The sequence below is a fragment of the Poeciliopsis prolifica genome, unplaced genomic scaffold, assembly GCF_027474105.1.
Source record: "Poeciliopsis prolifica strain line A6 unplaced genomic scaffold, Auburn_PproV2 SCAFFOLD282, whole genome shotgun sequence".
In the NCBI taxonomy this organism is placed as follows: domain Eukaryota; kingdom Metazoa; phylum Chordata; class Actinopteri; order Cyprinodontiformes; family Poeciliidae; genus Poeciliopsis; species Poeciliopsis prolifica.
Window position 1 is genome coordinate 30,220 of NW_026562657.1, and position 21,451 is coordinate 51,670.

At 39.5% G+C, this 21,451-nt stretch overlaps 1 protein-coding gene across 1 annotated transcript; it reads left to right on the plus strand.

The window, feature by feature from the left end:
* The first annotated feature begins 262 nt into the window (after window positions 1-262).
* Window positions 263-17,216, plus strand: LOC129357688 (polypeptide N-acetylgalactosaminyltransferase 4-like). Its single transcript, XM_055026762.1, is given in 14 exon segments — window positions 263-440; window positions 3,617-4,068; window positions 7,026-7,195; window positions 9,295-9,484; window positions 9,585-9,770; window positions 9,944-9,981; window positions 9,984-10,028; window positions 10,031-10,059; window positions 11,420-11,474; window positions 11,477-11,595; window positions 13,338-13,469; window positions 13,816-13,926; window positions 15,424-15,576; window positions 15,698-17,216. Coding segments are annotated over 13 exon segments (1,746 nt in total). The 5' UTR covers window positions 263-440; window positions 3,617-3,682; the 3' UTR covers window positions 15,830-17,216.
* Window positions 17,217-21,451: the final 4,235 nt, after the last annotated feature.

Sequence of the window (21,451 nt, forward strand, 5' to 3'; positions counted from 1 at the left end):
TGTGTTTCTCGCTTAAATTGGACAGGAAAATGTCTGACATATATACATGAGCTTTGAGTCAATAATAATAATAATAATAATAATAATAATAATAATAATAATAATAATAATAATAATAATAATAATAATAATAATAATACATCCCCTGTAATGTTACTACTAAATATTTACAGTTAAAAAAATCAATTACTGCTCAGGGTCAATGTCGCCACAATTAGGCTTTTATTTTGAAAGGTCACATCGGAACCTGTGTGGACTTCGCGAGCCTTTCGCCTCAGGCAGGTCAGGGAGAGCAGGAGAGCCCAGTTCGGAGGAGAGGATGTGGGTATGCTGACATCTGCACGCCAGCGGTTTAACTGGAAGACGACCGCAGGCAGGCGGACAGAAAAACGGCCTCAGCGACTTCGGGACTTACTGAGAAATGTAACCCGGTCGAGAAGGTAAGCTGAGCCCGTCTGCTTTGAACTTACCTCCCCCCCCCCCACTCCCCTCTTCCCTACTGTCACCTTCATTATATTCAGTTTGCTACAAGTTTCCCTCTTGACGTCGTTGAACTTCTTCTTCTTCTGTTTTCTTTCGCCAAGTTATGACGTTTAGCAGTGGAAGAGCGTGCGGGAAGAAGTGAAGCGTTGCTGGAAATAGCCCTGAAGGACTTTTGCAAACTCTAGATGAAACGTTTCGCTTCCGCATCACTTCTGCTCACGATCTTCTTACGATCGTTGACGTGACGGAACAGTTAAAGTTTTCTCATCACTTCACCCCCCACCCAACCCTCCCCGGGACTCGGACAAATTGGGATCGTAACAGTGATTTAGTCTGACAGATCTCTGGACCTGTTGCTGAGCTGTTTGTCGAGACCGCAGCTGGACTCTCATCGTTTCGGCTGCCTTTCTCTTCCTCTTCTTCCTCTACCACGTCCCGCTTTAATCTATTGCAGCGCAGCAGAAATAAGCAAGAGACAGAAGGAGCGTGACCGCATGATTAGATAGGTGCTGGGCTTGCAAGACGGAGCTCAAACTTACCTTGAATGAATTTATGGATCACCTCTTTGTTTGGGCTGATTTTAATCTCTTTAAGAAAAGAGTCACTTTATTCAGCATATTTATTCACTAGAGTTTGATAGTCTTAATATATTGAGGCAGAACGTAATCAGGTCTGACTTGTTTGTGTTGTCAAAAAAAAAATCTGTAATCTATTTCTCCAAAAGTCTTTAAAAAAAAAGAAGCAAAAAAGGAAACAGGTCAGTCAGGGTGTGAGGGACACATGCCTTCCTGTCAGCTGCTGATCGTGCAACCTGTTCCACTGGTACTTTTCTTCACGGATATAAAGCCTTTCAGAGCTGTTTGTCTTTCTCCTCTTGACTGAAGGATAAATGAGCCATAGACGTTTCATGTGCCACACATGCTGTTCATTCCAGGTTAACTAGGAAAAGCTGGTGTATCGAGTGTGCGCGTGGTGGGGATTTTCTATAATGTCATGTTGCAAAATCCAAAATCAAGGCCTTCAGTTTCTCTCATCGCTGGAAGCGAGTGCAAACGTGAACACACATCTACCCGGTTTTCTGACCTTCCTAACAAAATCCCCCCCAACCCCAGAAAAGTGGGTCAGGATTAAAGCTGCATCCTGCTACTTTCTTACAAAAAGCTCCCCGGTGTGGCTATCAGATTCACGGAGAGGATGGAAGGTGTGATGGACGGCCAATAAAAGAGGGTTTTGTTTGCAGGCGTCTCCATTTTGCAACCTCAGGAGTCCAGAGTCCTCTGGCCAGAGTCCAGACTGGAGTGAAAGGGCTGCGCTGCCGCCTTAGAGGACTGAGAGAAAATCAAGCTTCGTTTGTATCACGGTTCAACCGGCGCTCCCGTAGCAGCCTTACAATTTTCATTCTAATTGCCGCTTTTAGTTTGAAACCACAACAAAGCAAACAATTCGGACTATTTAATTTGTCTCTTGTGGAAATAGGAAACCGCTGGGCTCTTGTGTGCAAAAAGGGAAGCACGTTTGGCTTGTGCTGTGTATGCATCAGTACTACCACTAAGCCTGCCTGGCAGTGGTTAGCGCAACAGTAAATGTCGACCTGCTTTAATATTAATGCAAGCCAATTATGTGATTACTTTCAGTTCAGTGTCAACCAACTAAATGGGCCATTTTGTTTTCTTTTTTTACAACCTTCTTTTACACTTTGGTACATTAAGCTCAGCCATCAGGCGTGGATATTTAAAATTACTCTGTGTTTCACAAACTCAAGGTAATCCTGCTTTTAATTAGCAAACAAGATTTGTCCTTTTGCAAATATTTTTTATGCAGCTTTACTTTTCGGCTCTGTGGGAGAGAACTAAAAGGGAAACGCCACACGAGGTTCAGTTTTTTAAAATCTGAATTCAAACAAAGGCCTCGCTTAGCTCTGGCACAATAAGGCTGTCGGATTTGCGAGATTGTGTTGCATTTCAAAAGAAAAGAGTTGGAGAGGCTGAAACTGCAATCTTTTGTCTTAGAATGTTCTGGCGGCCATTACAATATCTTAAATAAAGCTGGAAGCGAATCTTTTTATTTTTTTCATAGTTTCTAAGAGGCACATAAACATGATGTGACATAGCTGTTTTGTCTCACACACTCTTAAAAATGAGAAAGACAGGAGAACATGCCATTGCAGTTAGGCAAACATATTTTGAGCTGCCTAAATCAGTTGGTGTGTGCATGAAAATAGCTACTTTCTTGAATTTTCATACATGTACAGTCTTAGCTTTTGGTTAGGAGAGACTAAGCTGAGTTTTTTTTGGTCACAAACATCAAATGTCCGTCCGGTTTGATACACCAAACAGGAGTAAATATGTGGGAAAACACTCCATGCCATCCTTCGATGTAGTGGAAGTGAAATTTTGGATAAAAATCTAGCAGATAAATTTCATAAACAAAAAAAAATCTGTTGTGGTTTTCCAAATCTTTACTCAAATTCAAACAAGCAAATAACGAGTTTAGTCAAAATCTTTTCATAGATCTTGTGGACAGTTTCAAATGGAAAAAAAACCCCAGCAAAACAAAACGTCAGAGCTTTTTCGTAAGCGACTTAAAGCCTGTTTAGTACTTTTAGTAAAGACGCTGACATGAATAGGAATAAGAGCCGCTTAATGATCCCTGGGGAAAGCTTGAAAAGGATGATTAGAAACCTTAGGTGAAAGATCAAAACTGTGCTTTTTTCTACCTCTTTTTGTGGAGCCTTGCTGTGAGGTCCTGTGGTTCTAGCTACATCAATATAATGAAGTTCATCAGGCTGGCAAACACTATTTCTCATTGGGGTGTATCGCACACCCGATTTGTTCGCCGCATCGCTGTAGTCTCCACCATCATTCAGCCTTTTCCATCTGTGCAATTTCTACTTAATGAGCACTTTAGTCCTGCCCCGAGCGCGCGATTACGTTTATGATGTTGATGTTGATTACTGCTGGTTGGCTCGAGTTGAGCTGTGTCCCCAAGGCGTGTGTGAAATTAGAAAGAGACCTAATCTTTCTGGGGAAAATGTGTTTTGTTCTTTTATCTGTTTTTCCACATTTGTCAAGTGTAATAAATGTGTGTAAAATATTTTCATTCAGCTTTTTTCTTCTTCTCTCCTTTCCTTCAGATGGTCGTGTCCATACGGACACCCTAAAGTTCAGCCCGTCACGGTACCTCTGTGGTGCTCGCCGTCATGAGGGGGCGCTGCTCCAGAAAGCTGGCCGTGTTGGCCAAGGCCGGCCTCTTGCTGTGGCTGCTGTGGCTGGGGTATCTTCTGCTGGAGCGAGCGTCTTTCCCATCGTCTTCCTCTACAGAAGAAGATGAGGAGGAGCAAAACCTCCAGGCCAGGCAGCTGGCTTTAGAAGAGAGCGGGATAGACGGGCAGCTGGCCAGGCCCGTCTATATTAAGCCTCCAGCAGACGCCAATGCGCCGGGGGAGTGGGGCCGGGCCACTCACCTCAACCTCAGTCCTGAAGAGAAGAAACAGGAAGAGGAGAGTGTGGAGCGATACGCCATTAACATTTACGTCAGCGACAAAATCTCCCTCCATCGGCACATCCAGGACCACAGAATGAATGAGTGAGTAGGTTAAAATACCAGAATCGCTTCTAAATTTGAAATGTTGCCCACAGAGTGAATATGAGGGATACGTAGGACTAAACGCAGGTAAAGTTGACCTTTTCATAAGGTTTTATGAGAATTTCATCAAGGTGCCCACTTCCTGCAAGGTGCCCACTTTCTAGCAGTGTTAATGCAAACATATCTATGAAATGGACCCCAGACAAGACAGCATAAATTATTGAGTTGTCAGTAAAGTCTGACTTCATTCAATAATTGTCAGCTTAAATTAAACCTTCTTTTTTATTACATCTTGAGACATGATTGCTGTTCATTCAGGCTGTGAGTGAAGATTGAGAGAAAGCAAAACTTTCATCAGGTAACAGACAGAAAAACTGAAGAAAATCCATCAGAGCTGTTACCTTTTGTTACTTGAGCTTTCAAACAGTCTGTGATTTAAAATCTTTAGATTTAATAGTGGAAACTCTACTACTATTACTACTGCTGCTGCTGAAGTCCTGAAATTATTAACAGGCTTTAAAACAACTGAAAATTCAAAATCAGCTAGGAAACTGGTTTACCTCTGCTGATGAAATCAAACTACTGCATTTTTAAACATTCCTGGTGTAAGTTTAATTGGCCTCGGTTCCCCAGGCCAGAGAAGACGCTGTATGATGGCAAGGGGTTCTTTTGCCTATGGCCAGACCTGGCTTTCACTGGAATCGGTTTTTCATTGACAGATTGAAACAATGCTGCAGGCTCCTGAGATGTAGCACAGAAGTTTCTGAAGTTTGGTTCAAGGTTGTCCCCATCCTCAGCTATTCTTAGCTCGACATCTGTGATAAAACACAGAGTGCAACACCTTTCATTAGGAATTTCCCCTTCCGCATGTGCTTCCGCCTTTCTGCGCTGGCTTCTGTCGCTAATGAAAGCCAGATGTAGATGGAATGGATGGTAGAGTTTCTGTTATACTTAGATCTAACCTCCCCAAATCTTTTAAACAGTGTTGGCCTCAGTGAAAAAGAAATAAACCCCCTGCTCCACTGTGATACTTGTATAACCCAAAAAATGGACTGAAAAGAAACATTTCTTTTTCTTTCTCCTCATCAGTTTGAGGAAACAATGTGGGAGGTTCAATTCACACTGTGCTTAACTTGGAGATAGCGCTGATACGAGAGATATCTCTGTCAAACAAGCAGCAGTCCTGGGAGAAACAATCTCTCTCGAACAAAGAATGACTCATGTCCTGAGAAACTGCTGACTTACCATTTGGCAGGTGCACTTTTATCCCTTGTCAGAGTTTTAATACATATTTGAGTACCTGATGCGGGTCGGGTAGTAGAAGAGATGCGTCTGAAGAGAATTAGCATGTATAGGTGGTGTATAGTTTCGGCTTGTCAGAGTTCCCGATAGACTCATAAGATTTCTTTGTGGACGTGACAGAATACACAATTAGTCCCTGGGCTGTGTTTAAAAAAGCTAAACTTGTTTTTCAGGCTCGTCTTGGGACAGTAGCTGAACTGATTTCTTATTAGCACTTTGTAAAATGATATTATTATACAACTAAGCTGAAACTGCTTAAATAGTTCTTGGAAATAATGAAAAAAAAATCTGACGTATGTACTATTTTTATAGCTGCAATTAATTATTCTACTGATTATTTTGAAAAATTCTCAATTAATCATGTAAATCATGTTAACAATTGGCACATTCTGCAGAATGTTTCCTTTAACCAACCCATGAAAATCCATTTTTTTATTTTGTCAAATGGAAAAGGCATTATTTTAGCTTGATGATTTGTAGCAAAGGATGCATCTGCAAGTAAAAATAATAATTCTAACATCAACAATAATAATCAATTCATCACAATTACTTTGTTTAATTAGTTCAGCCTTATAACACAATCCTGAATTAAGTAGGAGAAAATGGATGAATGAATAACTGTTTGGACCGCTTAAAGGCTTTGAAAGGCAATACTTATTAGTCTTTGCCCTAAAAGGTGCTCAATTTATAATGTTAAGACCAAATTTATCAGTTGTATTTTTTACCTGCTGAACCTGCTGAGATTGATTCTACCTATAAAGTGGTAGAATACAAAAACTCTGACCTTTAAAAGTCATAATGCCTCTTGTGCATGAGAAGCAGCAAATGCTGCTGTCATGGTCCCATTTAGCATTACTTACTGCTTAGCATTTACCTTTTGAGGTGGATGTCTGCTAGAATATGTTCTGGCATGCCAATGCTGAAAAACAGCCCAGTCTGCTCATACAGCAGCCTGCTTGGTGTAGACAACAACATTTAATAAGAATGTAAATTATTTACTGCTTATATGCACAAAAAGTGGAAAGCTGGAGGGTTTTTTTTTTTTTTTTTTTTTTTTTTTTTTTTGCATGCAACAATTTTACAACTGCTGTCACCTCTTTACAACTTAAAGCAGTCTCTTGGTGTTTGATTAATTATTTGTTACAATTTTATGTGTTAATTGGTTAGTAAGTTATCCTCCAGCTTCTTTTAGTCTTTATGAGTGCCTTAAACTCTTGTATCATATCACATACATAAAACAGATAGTAAAACTTCAGTTTTCTTTCCAAATCCCTCACTTTGTTCTCATTCTCTGATCTTTCCAATTAAATCATTTCACGTTTATCATTATTATTTTTTTTTTAATCGATTCGGTTTTATTCCCGCTCCCTCTGATCTTCCTGACTCTTTTCATCGCTCTGTTTGCGCTCATTCCCTTTCTCTCTCCCAAAGTACCGGTGTGGTATGTTGCTTACCGCCCATCCACGTTTCTGCAACTCCTTATAGTTTTAATGACTGCCATCTGGGTTAAGACCAGACATCTTCTCGCAAGCAAACACATTAAAAAGAAAAGGGGGGGAAAAAAGGAGAGTGCAGATACTTTGTAAATACACTCTGAAGATGTATATATTATAGTTTATATAAACTCTGTCTTCCTCTCCACATGCGTACCTCAGATGCCGGACTAAGAAGTTTGACTACCGACATTTACCCACCACCTCTGTGATCATCGCCTTCTACAATGAGGCCTGGTCCACTCTGCTGAGGACAATTCACAGCGTGCTGGAGACCACGCCTGCCATCCTCTTGAAGGAGATCATACTAATTGATGACTTCAGTGACAGAGGTCTGAAACTCTCAACAAACCACCAGGTTGTTTTGCTGACTGAGATGCCGGTGTTCAAGTAGCAGCTCCAAATGAAATGCTTCTGCATACACTGTCTTGCAAAAGTCTTCAACACTCCTAAACACTTTCACATATTGTCAAATCACAACCACAAATGTTATGCATGTAAATACCTTGTAATTGTGGGATGGAAAGAAATAACGTTTTGAGCAACAAAAAAAAAAAAAATCCAAAAAATGTAAAGTGTGTTTGTCTTTAGCGCCATTTCTAAATGGCTGACACTGACATTTTTACAAGGTTCTATCAATTCCAAACGTAACTACCAGACTAACTTCTGGTAGAAGTCAATAAACATATTTTTAATGAGAATGAGTTGTAGAGTAGGGCATTAAAAACATGCCGTGGTGCATATTTGAACTGAGCAGCTTTTGCAGAGTTATTTATTTTGCTCCAGCCTCGACTTGCCCCGTTCCTTGGTTTCATGCTTGTGCAAATGTGTGGTTTTGTTTTGATAGCCGTCTCCAATATCAGGTCAAATCTACGACAACAACACAGTGCGAAATAGTTCAAACTTTCAAGTGTGAGTATTCTTGACCTGGGGTGGAGTTTCTGAGATATAATTGCTTTTCAGTGCAAGTGTACTCTGGCCTTTGCAGAGCTTTTAGCTTCCTCACACAGATTTCATCAGTGAGTGGAATATCTGCTTTCAGCAGACATGCGCTAACTCTGGGAATGATCCGACTTCATGTCCGAAACTGGATAGGAAGAGCTGGATGTCTGTCTGTCCTAATGGAATTAGTATTAGAACCCAGCTGGTCTAGTCTGTCGGAGACATTACACCATAATGATGACTTCAGGGAGCTCTGAGCCACTATGACATCGTTTCCGCCCCTCTAACCGATGTTGCCAAGCTGAGTGCTAGTCACGCCTCTCCAGAATCAGAAAATTTACTGCAGGGAGAAATTGACTCATACATTAAATACTTTTTCTTCAGTTTTCCACCCAACCAAACCGGGCGAATCTTAATGTTTTGGCTTAATTCTATTTTCGCACAGATGACCAAGAAAAATAAATATCCCCAATAACTCTTTCAAGTTTATTTTTTAAATCAGTATTGGCGCACAAGTCTCATTCCATGTGACAAGTATGTAGCAAGTGGAGTTGGTGGTATTTTAAAAAAAATCATCTAGGATTAGTTCTTAGCTCTTGAGTCTTGAGCTTTTTGACATGTACAAATTTCTTGTTGGCTCAGTTTGGATGAGGTGAAACAGCTCATGGAAGCATGAATGATGATGAAGGAGGCAATTTTGAAGTTTCTTGTACTAAAGTTGACTTCTTCGCAGTATTAAATTGGAATTGATTGATTATTTTCCAGGCTTTCTAATAGTTTTTTTTGAAGATTTAAAGTGCTTTGGAGATTTACTGTTTTTGTGTTTTCTTTGTTGTAACATATTTGTAACATATTGTTGCTCCAAAAAAGCTCCTAAGATCAAAGAAATTGATAAGTTTTATGCTTGTGATGGCAGATAGCTTGGCAAAGACCCATTTTTTCCCTAAACCCCTTAATTGCCCTGTCTGGTGTCCTCATGGATCCATTGACTTCTTTTAAGCATCTTGGGGTGACAGGGGACCCCTAATGTCACTAGAGAATTACTTTAAAATAACTGGTTGCTTAAACAATTTGTAGATTTGCTTAAATGTCTTTTGAGACAAAAGTAAACATTTCTAAAAAGAGTCAGGTATATTAAAAAAAAAAAAAAAAAAGCATGTGAAAGAATAAAGAAAAAGCAATAAAAAAAAACAGATAATCAGAAAGCCAGAAAAACTTTTGGTCAAAACTGGTTTAATATTCTGCAGAAAATGTGTCTATTTAGAAGCAAAATACAAACGAATAATGAGAATTTAAAACATTGTTTTGTGGTACTTTGTGCTTTTTGAAATTGCTTTGTTGGGGTTCCTTACCAGTAAGAGACAGAAGTGTATCAATCATCTACCAATTAAATGCGACAGTTAAAGTTGGTGTTTAAAAAAAACCTCAAAAAACAAGTAGCATAAAAAGAAGTGAAATTAATGATAGACCGGGTGTTTTGTTTTAACAGGCTACCTGAAATCCCAGCTTGCTGAATACATCAGTAATCTGGAACGTGTGCGGCTCATTCGCACGAACAAAAGGGAAGGGCTGGTACGTGCACGTCTCATTGGCGCCACCTACGCTACGGGGGATGTCCTGACATTTCTCGATTGCCACTGTGAGTGTGTCCCAGGCTGGATCGAGCCCCTGCTGGAAAGGTAACCAAATAAGTTGAGTTGTATCTTGAAGAGAAGTCTAAAGACAAATTATTGAACTATTTTCTAAACCAAAATTGTATTTTCTTGTCATGCCATGTAGGATTGCTCAGAACGCCAGCACCATCGTCTGCCCTGTGATTGACACCATTGACTGGAACAACTTTGAGTTTTACATGCAGACAGACGAGCCGATGATTGGAGGCTTTGACTGGAGACTCACCTTTCAGTGGCACTCTGTTCCTGAAGCGGAACGCCAGAAGCGAAAGTCTCGCATTGAGCCCATCAGGTTAGATCGAGCATGGGGCCTTTCAAAGGCTAATACTTGCATACATAATTATTTTGCCCCAGCAGCATACAAAAAAAGGCAGAGATCTGCTTTTTGAAACCTCAAGGAAGCACACAGTACTAACTTTTTTTTTATTATTATTATGCACAAAAAAAATATCTGTCTCCTAACAGGTCTCCAACTATGGCAGGTGGATTATTTGCTGTAAGCAAAGCCTTTTTGAATACCTTGGCACATATGACATGGGCATGGAGGTGTGGGAGGAGAAAACCTGGAGCTTTCTTTCAGAGTGAGTTATGTTTTCTAGGTCACAGTGTAAACAACAATTGCTATTTAAGAGTGAGGACTGTCTTTATCGATGAATACAGCTGAAACCAGTTGGAACGTTTTGCTTCCTGTCTGACGTTATTTCAAACTTAACTTTTCCTATTCTCAGTCAGCTAATTGTACCCAAAGTATGTTCATGTCTTGAAGTTGCAAGCACAAGCACTTTTTGGGCAGAGCTAAAAAAAATAGTTGTACAAGCAAGGTAGTCTAAAAACCTACTTCAGTTCCATTTGTGCCATCTGGAAGAAAGAGTCAAAAGTCCAGCAAACTGTTGTAAAGGCAATGAAAAGATAATTTTTGCAACTAAACTTCTAAATATGAAGAAAACAACAAAAAATAAAACTGAAAACGCCTCCTTTGCTAATCTTAACTGACCTAAGACAGGGAAAACTTTATTCTGATTGAATCTCAAGTAGTGCGAATGACTTGATTGTGTCTCGTTTTATATAGTGCATGCATGCAGACTCCTGGTTTCAATTGTAAGTCCATGATTCATCAGTATGAACACTAACAGTCAGTGCTGCGTTGGTGTTAGAAAGATTCATGTTAGTTTTAGATCACAGTGAGGTCTGGCCTCTGAAAGTAATGGCTTTATAATTTTGCTTTGCTTTTGAAATGCATGAGTCAGCCTGAGAAATAAAGATTTCAGACTGCTTGTGAAATTGTGGACGTATCCTCTCTCGCTGTGAAGATGAATGAGTGAGGTGATATGTATGTGAAGAATTTAATGCCACCCTCTGGGACTTGTTGCTATGCATATTTAATGTTATTTGAATTGGTTTTTTGGCTCTATTCTGCAGTGTTAAAGAACAACAAAGCGCAGTGAAAAAAGCCTGCTGAAATGACTGCGATTTTGCCCATTTGGTTATAAACAAACAATAATGATGCTATTGAGAAGTTATTTAGGCTTTTCATTTCGAGTCTTTTATTTTGTTTGTTTTTTTGATGCTTTTTCAAGTAGCAAACATCAATAAAATACCAAAGCAGGGGCGGTTTGTTCACATTTGTTCAGAAGAATTTATCACTACAGGATCTCACTGCGTTCCAATGCAAGTCAGGCAGTTTTTGTATTTCAAGATTTTGAGCTGGAAAGCAGCCGATTCGGCTTCTGATCACAGGAGGATCTGGAGACATATCTAATTCCAATAATAAAAAAAAAAAAATTGTACAATGTTTATAATCTAAGTGATTGTGAATAAAATAAAAATAGACAAAGATACTAAAAAAAATAAAAAGATTAAATTTATGTTAAATTATAATAATTTTAGAATGAACCGAGAGCTATTTTCGACTACATTGTCTTTTTTTTCTGGCACCCACAGGTGTGGCAGTGTGGTGGCAGTCTGGAGATCCATCCCTGTTCCCACGTTGGCCATGTGTTCCTAAAAAGGCCCCATACGCACGACCCAACTTCCTCCAGAATACTGTACGGGCCGCAGAGGTTTGGATGGGCTCCTACAAGCAGCACTTCTACAACAGGAACCCTCCAGCCAGAAAGGTCTGACGCTCAAATTCAAAATATTTCTAACATATCGCCTTATAATATTTAAACTTTAGCTAATATTTGTTCAGCTGTTAATGGATAGAAGGCTCCAAGCGATCCTCTATCTACTTTCTAGCAGCATGTTAATGTTCCGCTGAAAGTGGCTTAAACTTGACGTCAGATTTTGATGTTTAATTTGATATAATTCACCGGCCAACATGTGATCTCACCCTGTCTGCCTCACCGGGTCAGGCCTGGATATCTGCCTGGGCGCGCGCAGGTGTGTGTGTGGGGGTGTGTGTGCGTGTGTGTGTGTGTGGTGGCTCTCAGGTCTCAGAGTTGGGCGACATGAAAAATTCATGAATCTCAATTACACCTTTCTGAAAAAAACATATATTATTGATGTTGGGGATCTTTGATCAAACAATAAATTACCTGGTCAGGGGAGATTGAACACAGCAGTGCTAGACTTGATCTCCTGCTGTTTGTAAAAGGAGCTCTAAACGTGCCATTGGTTCTGATTGGTGTGGTAATAATAGCTGCATAACTTTCATTGGGTGCAATTATTCCATCAGTCAGAGAACAACTTTGCAGGATTTTCCACATGCATTCTTGGTGCCCTTTGACTATTCCAGTGAATATGCGGGATGTTGACATGTAGAGTTCTACAAGAGACAAAAATGAATAAAAAGCACTTAACCAGTTTTAAAAAATGACTGGAACTTGTGGTAAAGATGTTTTTTTTTTTAATTTTCTTTGTATCTGAACCCTTGGGAAAACAGAAAGTTATTGACTACAATTTAAAACTTCATAGAAATGACTATGGCCATTTTATAGATCTTGTTTTTTGTCTTTTAAATCAAACAGACATACTCAAATTAAATAGTGTTTTTCTAATTGCGGCAATATGCTGTGAAATTAAAAGAAAAATACACTTAAATAGTTTTTTTTCGTGTATCTCTACTGTGAAGGTTGTTGTGCATTAATCACTGTTTTCCTTCCAGCGAATTTCACTTTTAGTCTTGTCTTCAAATATTAAATAAACCAGCTATATCTGCCTTGTGTTTCTGCAACATATTGATTTTCCATTCCACCCTCAGGTAAAACAAAGGTCTGGGTTGTGTGAGGGTTTCAATTGGTTTAGGAGGAGCCCAACGACTTTTTGCACACTTTCACATTTTGTCCCGAGGACCTGAAATATTTGTGGTTGTAGAATCATCCGGCTCAGCCGTCAGATCCAGGATGTTAATATTTGCCTTTTGGATCTCAGTGTTTTTTTTCTTTTTCTTTTAAATAGTAAACATCAGGAAAGTTAAACACAGTGGCTCTCAAAAGTGGACACACCACTGGTAAATCTCAAGGCTGAACTTGATAAGCGTTTTTCGCATCCAGTACGACTTATATTTTGCATTATCGTGCTCAGCCTTATCCGATGCGCCTTTTATTTCAATTTCGGCATCCATTTTTGTTTGCCACATTTTTGATCAACGCACATTTATGTTCAGTCAGACCCGCTTGACCTTCCCTAAATGTGCATTTTCCTCTCATGAATACTTGCTTTTGTTTAATTATGTGTGATTTCGGACATAATTTGATGCTGAGCAGCGAAATACCATCTGATGTTGAATTTTCTAGTGGGTAGCTGAATATTTTGGGTCAAAACCTTCAAGTATTTGGATCACATCAAAGATTAATTTGAGTTGATGAAGACACTAAGTTGCAATAAAAGATACAAGTCAAAAGTTAAATCTCTACAGGAGAACTACGGAGACATCTCACAGCGGGAGCAGCTGAGGGACAAGCTAAAGTGCAAGAGCTTTGAATGGTATTTGAAGAACATCTACCCAGATCTACACGTCCCTGAGGACCGGGAAGGCTGGCACGGGGCTGTAAGTCTCTGATAATCAACTGTTTTATTCCAGGATATGTTTTACCATGTTTGAGCAGAAGCTTTGTATCTTTTTAAACTGTTTCTTACACATGATCTAGTTGTAAGCGATACAAAAAGATTAAGACAAACTGCTTTTGGAGGTAGTTGATTGGATAGATGTGTCCTGATTGGAAACAAGCAAACAGGAGGTAGAAACCTGTTTCTATTTCATTTTGTTTTTTGCTCTGTGTTTGGCCTCTCTGTAGGACCTGCCTGTAGAGAGTCAATCACAGGAGTCAGTCTACATGGTCACCTCTTTATTGTTACTGGAAATTGGTTGTTTTTTTTTTTTTTCTTCTGTTCAGGTACGCAGCCTGGGGCTACAATCAGAGTGTCTTGATTACAACGCTCCAGATCACAGTCCCACTGGAGCCCAGCTTTCTCTGTTTGGCTGCCATGGACAAGGAGGCAACCAGGTAATGATTAGTTTAACCCTTCTCTGTTGCTCTTTGTTCCCCATCTCAAAGTGGAACATCTGTGTTTTCTGCTCAAACTCCCAAAGTCCATCAATTCACACATAGATTTTAATCTGAATCCTGCCAAGCAGCAGATTATCTGTCTATCATGTTTATTTAATGCTTGAATAAGACAAAAAAAAAAATATCTACCACCTGCTTGAAATCTTGGATTGTGCTTCACCACATCAGCTGTCCTCAGTCACAAATAGACATGCGGCGCTGAAAATCAATGTCTGAATAGCGCCCTTGTGAAATAAAAACCTGAGAACCCTCCAGCAACCACCTCCTGTTCTCCCATGCCTGGCCCACATAAGAACCATTCCCCGTTCCATTTAAAAGACACATGAGCCTCGCAGGTAGAGCGAGTGGCACCGCCTGGATAAACAAGTCAGAAGCCAGAAACAGCGGGCCGCAAAGTGAGCCTTTTAATTGGAAATGAGCGTCGCAGGCCTCGACGCACCTGAAAGATGGATGAGATGTGAAGAGGAGGATGGGGAAGTATGAAGATTGATTACCTGACCCTCTGTTTAAAGGGAAGCCCAGGGAGCGTGGCGTTTTGTTCCGTCAGGTCAGTTTGTTGAAATGACACCCGAGGGAAGAGTTGGGGTTTGTCTTCATGTCCGTTTGATTGAGAGGGCCAAGCCCTTCTCACTGCTGATGAGCTCACTTGTCACAAAGACACACACACCATACGTAAAGCCTGACGCAATGAGCAATTAAGCAGCTACTCAATTACTAACATGAATATTAAAAGTAGCTCAATAATTTCCATTCTGAGGATCAATATTTTTTGAAGGGCAATTTTGCTTTGAGAGATATCATAATTCCATTTTTTAATGGTTTCAGTTGTCAGTGGTTTTTATTTACATTTTCTTTATTATTTTTGTTTGCTGTGTTTTGATTTGGATAATTAAATTGTCGTCCAGTTAAGTGTTCTCTACGAATTTAAAATGTAGAGGGAATTAGCTGTCTAAGGCCAATAAATAATTAGGCTCCAGCAAAACAGTCGTAACAGTGTTAATATGACGAGACTAACAATGCAGCACTGAAATAAACACCAAGCGCTTCCTTTCAACTCGTTCAATGTCGATCCAGTGAGATGTCGTACAAGAATTTCTATCTTAGATATTGGCTTACATAGTTCGCATCTTGAGCCTGAAACATTCGACATTTTTTATTGTAAAACAGCTCAGGCTCAGTCAGATTTTGAACATCAGTTTTAGAATCATTTTTCAGATGCTTGGTCATAACAGGCTTTATTAAGGGTTATATTCATCCTCACAAGAACTCTGATCCACTTTGCAGTTCTTTCTGAATAAAAAAAACATCCTCTCAACTTGATGCCACCGTCACCATGTTTCACTATGTCGACAGTGTGTTCAAAAGTTCAAGGGATGTGAATACTTTTTGCTATTGCGAAAGTTACATAGTGTGTCTTTTTTTTTTTTTCTTCAGTACTTTGAATACACTTCCCAGAAGGAGATCCGTTTCAACTCGGTGACGGAGCTGTGTGCCGAGGTACTTGAGGGACAAACCTCCATCGGAATGAGACACTGTCCTCAGGACGGGGAAGCAAAGCCTGCCAGCATCATATGGGATTTCAAAGAGGTGAGGAGTTGTTTTTCCCAGCAGATAAGTGCTCTCTCTCCATTTCTGCACACATTGCATATAAGGCGATGCTTTCATCCTACCTTATCCTCTGTGCCCCCCTTCTCTTCGTTCCCTTCAGGATGGGACCATCTACCACCCTCATTCAGACATGTGCGTGACAGCTTACCGCACGACAGAGGGGCGCACGGACGCACAGATGAGGCGGTGCAACCCGGCCGACAGGAACCAGCAGTGGAAGTTTGAGTGGTAGAAAGAGGAATTAAGACTTTACCAGGAAAACTCAAGTGACCTTCTGTGATCTTTGTGCAATTACTACACTTGTGGGCTTTTCCGTTACCCATGATTTCCTCACTCTTTGTGTCTGCATTGGATCGAACTGGGAATGGCAAACAGAAAGGTCTTGAAAATGTCACTTTAAGCCACTGATTTGCTCTGCTGATTGCTTGAATGAGTGGAGAGTTGCTGGGAATTTCAATTTTATTTGAACCTTTTAAAAGAAAAACAAACAACAAAAACAACAAAAAGCAGACTGTTTTATTCAAGTGCCTGTGCAACAGTAATGGAGGACATTACAAACCTGGGATTTCTTACTACAGAGTTGACTGTTCCGCACAAGAGTCAAGAAGATTAATATAATTAATTCTTGAATTAGCTGCAAAGTCGAACTGCACTGCAACATTTTTATGTGGGATTTATTTCTCGTTACTTCCTGTTCAATTCTTTTGCTTGTGTATGCAGTCGTCAAATTATGTAAAATGTAAGAATGTTGGCTGCTAAACGAAGAGCTCGGAATGTAAGGTCACCTGCAATTTGCGTTGCTCCGGTGATTTCCTAACATGTCCCATCATGTGAGAGGAAGACAGAGAATGAAGGAGGGCTTTTTGTCATACTACACTTGCCTCTCAACTATATCTCCTGCTTGTGGTGCCAGTTTTAAAGCAGAGTTCTGCCTGAACAAGACTTGAAGAATTCATTAAGTTCTGGAACTGAGGAACGTTTCGCCCCAGAGAGCTTAGTGATTTGACGGGAATGTTATCTATTCTTACCTGCTGTGTTTGTCTAAGAATGCCCTTTGGACTCACCTGTTGCTCTGCCTGAGGAAAACCTGTCGTCCTTGTGTGCCAAAATGCAAAGTGCCAGCTTGTGTGGAATTTATTTTGGGGCATTTTTTTTAAATGGAAAATCATAAACTGTATTATGTTTTGTAAAAAAAAAATTTTTTTAAAGCCTTAAAGGGGAGCACCTATATGTGCCTTGTTTTCTGAAACTCCTGTGTTTGAACTGTAAGTCCATCCTAAAGACTCTTATCATGACTAAATGTTTGAGGTTTTGTTGGGATTTGATCCGGGTACAGTGCACCTGCTGTTGAGACTGCGAGTCAGTATCCTTTAGTTTTTTTTTTTTTTTTTTTTGACTCAATGTTTTAGCCTAACTGCCTTTGTGAATATAGAATATTCACTCGGTACGGTTGGAAACATTTACAGTGGCTTCTGTGGAGGGTTGTCTTTGTAAATAACTTTCGGTTTAAGGGACCAAAGGGGGCAGTGCTAATGGAAAGCTCTGAAACTACTGAAAATGTAAAAGGTAATTGCATCACTTTAAATGGATTGGATGGATTAAAGGGAAAGGGATGAATGTGATTCATTTACTCAATTAATAAATAAAAATCTAACCACGGATACCAGTTATATTTTGCCTTTGCCGTCTCTTCTGTCTGTTCACGTTCGCTGTGCACACACGCTTAACAAAAATCTAATATGTGTGCAGATGTTGTATTTTTCTTAAGTTCTTTTTAGTGAAGAAAACACATCTTTCCAAAAACATTTGGGAAGATGTGTCTTGGATGATTTGCATCCACGAACAAAAAAAAAGAAAGAGAGAAAAGCTGATTTCTGTTGTTCTCACATACATCACATGGATGTCACCATTCATAGCTGTTTACCACCACCTACTGACAGCAGAGCATATAACACTCACTGCATATAGCAGGCTTTAAAAAAACATTAGTGGAGATTTTGCTTACAAGTCTGTATTCGGTTGATTCTCAAGCTGACTCCCACTGATTTGCATGTTTCACAAGTTTTTCCACTTCAGTAAACCTGATTTAAATTAGGTCTCCTCTTAAAGGCTTCTGCTGACCTTGATGACTTTCCGAGGAGGCAGAGTTTGTAAAGTCAGACATCCAATCATTTTCAAACCTGCTTAATGTTTGTGGGTTTTCTGGGGCCACTGCTTATCTCCAGTGGTCAAATGACGAGAGGAAAGGTGTGCGTCACAGGCAGGTCAGCATTTAATCACTCAGGATAAGCAAGGATATACATGCCCTTCCCTGTGCCCAAGTAAGAAAAAATGAGAGACTTAACCAAACCTGTTTCATTGGAATAAGGAAAAAAAAAACTGGAGTTCACCAATAAATGCACAAGAGAAAATGGAAACTGTGTTCAGTTGCTATTTGACAAAATTATGAATCAGTCAATCATATGGTAGAGACTTATATGGGAGAGACTCAAGGTATTTCAGCGACTACATGCATTGAAGATGACTTCCTAATAAAGCATCAGAATAAGGAAAAAGTTAAATTTAAGTTGCTTTGAATATGCTGTAGCTCCAGTCTTAGTATTTTTTTTTTAAAATGCCGAAATTCTGAGACACAACCATCTTAATGGCAAAAAGTCCGCAGACTGACTAAATACCCAGTAAGCTTTGTTAAGAGGCATTTTCAAATAGGAGAATGGGTGGACATGTACGAAATGATAAAAAGCCAACACTAGCTTAAAAGACTGTCTGTCACATATAAGTTGTGCAGAATGTCATCTCTGAATGCACAACACTGGGCACCATTTCTGTGGATTGGTATCGTGGATGTGCAGTCATCACATCTTTAGCAAATTCATCAAGTCAATATGGAGAAATGTTTCAGAGAAATTGTTGAAGATAAGCTATAAAGAGTTTTTTTTAAATAGTAATGTGTGCCTAATAAATTGGCTGTTGAGATTATGTAGCATGTATCAGCCAACACCAATTTTATTTGTAAAGCATATTTCAGTAACAAAGTGCTTCACAACATAAAAGCACAAAAAAAAAAACAACTATTGAAACGTTCCATTTTTCCAAGTGTCATCACATCAAAATGCTGTGAAGCGTTTCATTAATTATGGTACAAAAGCAACTCTAAGCAGTTGAATTTTTAGCCAAGATTTAAAGAAACTCAGTGTTTCACCTGTTTTGCAATTTTCCGAAAGCTTGTCCCAGATTTGTGGTGCATAGAAGCTGAATGCAGCTTGTCATCAGACCAACTCCCCCAGATTTCTTCAAGTTCTCAATGTCGCAACATAAAACGAGAAGACGGTGGAGCACAGTGAAAAATTGCATGTTCTCCATGCACAGGCCAGGGTACTGTCCATGTACTCCTGCTTCCCCCATAAACATGCATGTTGGGCTCACTAGCCAAACGAAGCCACTCTTACTTATGCGTGTGCCTGGTTGGTTGAGATGTGTGCCTCTGTGTTGCCCACAATAACAGCGGCAACACTGCACAGATTAAGCAGTTAAGCTGTAGTAATGGACTCGTGAAACATATTACCAAGCATCATTACGGATTTTACTGATGCAAAAGAGTCTCTTAAAGTTGAACTTGTTTTTCTAGTCTGTGGTGTACATGAACAGGCGGTGGTGGCAAGCTTGCGTAAAAGACAGCAGGGTGAGTCACAGAAAGAAGGAACTATTTCCTCCCTACAAACATCCAGGCATCATCGGATGCACAGTAACAATTGTCTATTGATGAAGGGAGGGTAAAAAAGTTGTGAATTTGTGTATCAACACAGCTCAAGTGTGTAGAGGCAACTCCCACAGCACACATAGTGCACACACAGACCCTGACAGAGAAGGCGACACAATGCAGGGGGAGAAATACAGAGGCAAAAATCCAACAGGAAACTTGTTGAAAATATGAAGCAAAAATATTTCTGTGAGCAAGACATGAGTCACATAAAACACAGTTATGTCTTGGGCTGTCTTAGAGAAAGTGGTGAAATTAAAACCGACATGATCACACAGCTGACGTCACTGAATGAGCTCAGAAACACATGATGATGCAGTGTTTACAACAACACAGGGCTCACAACCGTTGAGGAAAAACATTTACATATTAGCAGCTTCATCAGTCTTTAACAGATGGCTGTATTCACTATTTGCAGAGAAAGTTTTCAATACAATCTGTCATGTAACTGATTTTATTGTAGGCTCTAGTTTCTGGATATTCTTCCTCCTTACTTTCATTCCAGATCTGCTACCCATGATGCTGCCACCTCCAAGTTCCAAAATAGGAGTGGTAGTTGAATTCCTCAAACAAATAGCATTTGATTATATAGGCCAAAAAGTTCAATTTTGCAGTTCTATTAATAAGGCTAAGGCCTGCAGTATAGGTGAAAATAAAGGCATAGAAATATTCCTTTCTATAATGCAACCAACAATTTGCAAACTGGCGCAAATAACCGTGCACTGTTATATTGTACTTTACACACCTGTACTTATGTAGTTGTCCCCATGATGTATTCCAGCCATGTAACAACAAACAAAATGATGATCGTCTACACATCAAAATCTTACGTTTATGACATTTAAACAAACAGAAGGTGAGGGATATTCTTGAACACCACAGGGCCTGCAAGGGAGAACACAACAAGAGAAGATGAGTCAATCAGACCATACTGCACATGATTCACATTGCTTAAAGCTCTCGGTTGCTTAATAACAGCCTGGTGGTTCGTTTGGATCATTCCTTTCATTCCCACTTTTAGACATGTTAGTCATCCCGTCCTGTGTCTAAAATCTAATATGAAAAGGAGAATGCTTAATGAAAATCATCTGAGGGAAGAACCATCCCACGGTTTACGTAACGTGTCAAAAAAGCATTGTCAGACTTGTATTAGACAGTGTTGGTTAGTTCACTCCTTTAATGATTTCTAGTCCTAATAAAAAATGGATGAAAACTTTTTCGTGCTTATAAACAGAGACCTGAAAGGATATAGCTCAGCTAAAGTCACCAGGGCTTTATTTTTCCATCACTATACCTCTGTTGTTTGCACCAAATATCTCTCCCATGGAAAATTTGATCCATCCTCCTGTCCTAAATGAAAATGCTCTCATCCATCCACATTAACATTGTGCTTCTTGACAGACGCGACAAGCCCGGTCTACCGTGATACATTACAACACTACAACGGCTGACTTGTTGCCTTCCTGCTTCTCTTTGTATGGTTTTTTTTTACAACATGGGTGCTCGATCAAACAGCATGACACTCAAATTACCTTCTGGCCCTGAACGTTCACCTTAATTATTTACCATTTTAATTTACTCAAACATACATTTTGTGTCAAATTTCAGCTTTGGTGTCAAGAGTTTTCATACTGCTTTCGTTTGAGTGGCAACTTGGTTGACAAATGGCGTAATAAATCCTTCATAGTGAATGTACTGGAGGCTGGAGACGGATTTTCCCAGGGTCACTGAAGGCGTTTCAGAGATGGTATTTATCACAAGCAGCGCAGCTAACTGTGGTAGTTCATATGATTAAAAATATGTGCATGAAATCAAGTTAATTTCAGCGCAATAATACTTTGTATGGTTTTATGTCTGATATTCAATAATAAAAAAAAGTCAGCTATCTTTCTGATGAAGTAAAAGGAGGTAATTAAATTAATAAATCCCAAAAAATCCAAACATACGTTTAGTATGTGAAATAAATAAATAAAGCCAGCTAAGTAAAATAAAACAAATGCATCAACAATAATAATAATTAATTAATTAAAAAATAACTAAATAAAAAATAGATAAAGAACAGTTAGAACCAAAATCCTCTAAAAATAATAAATA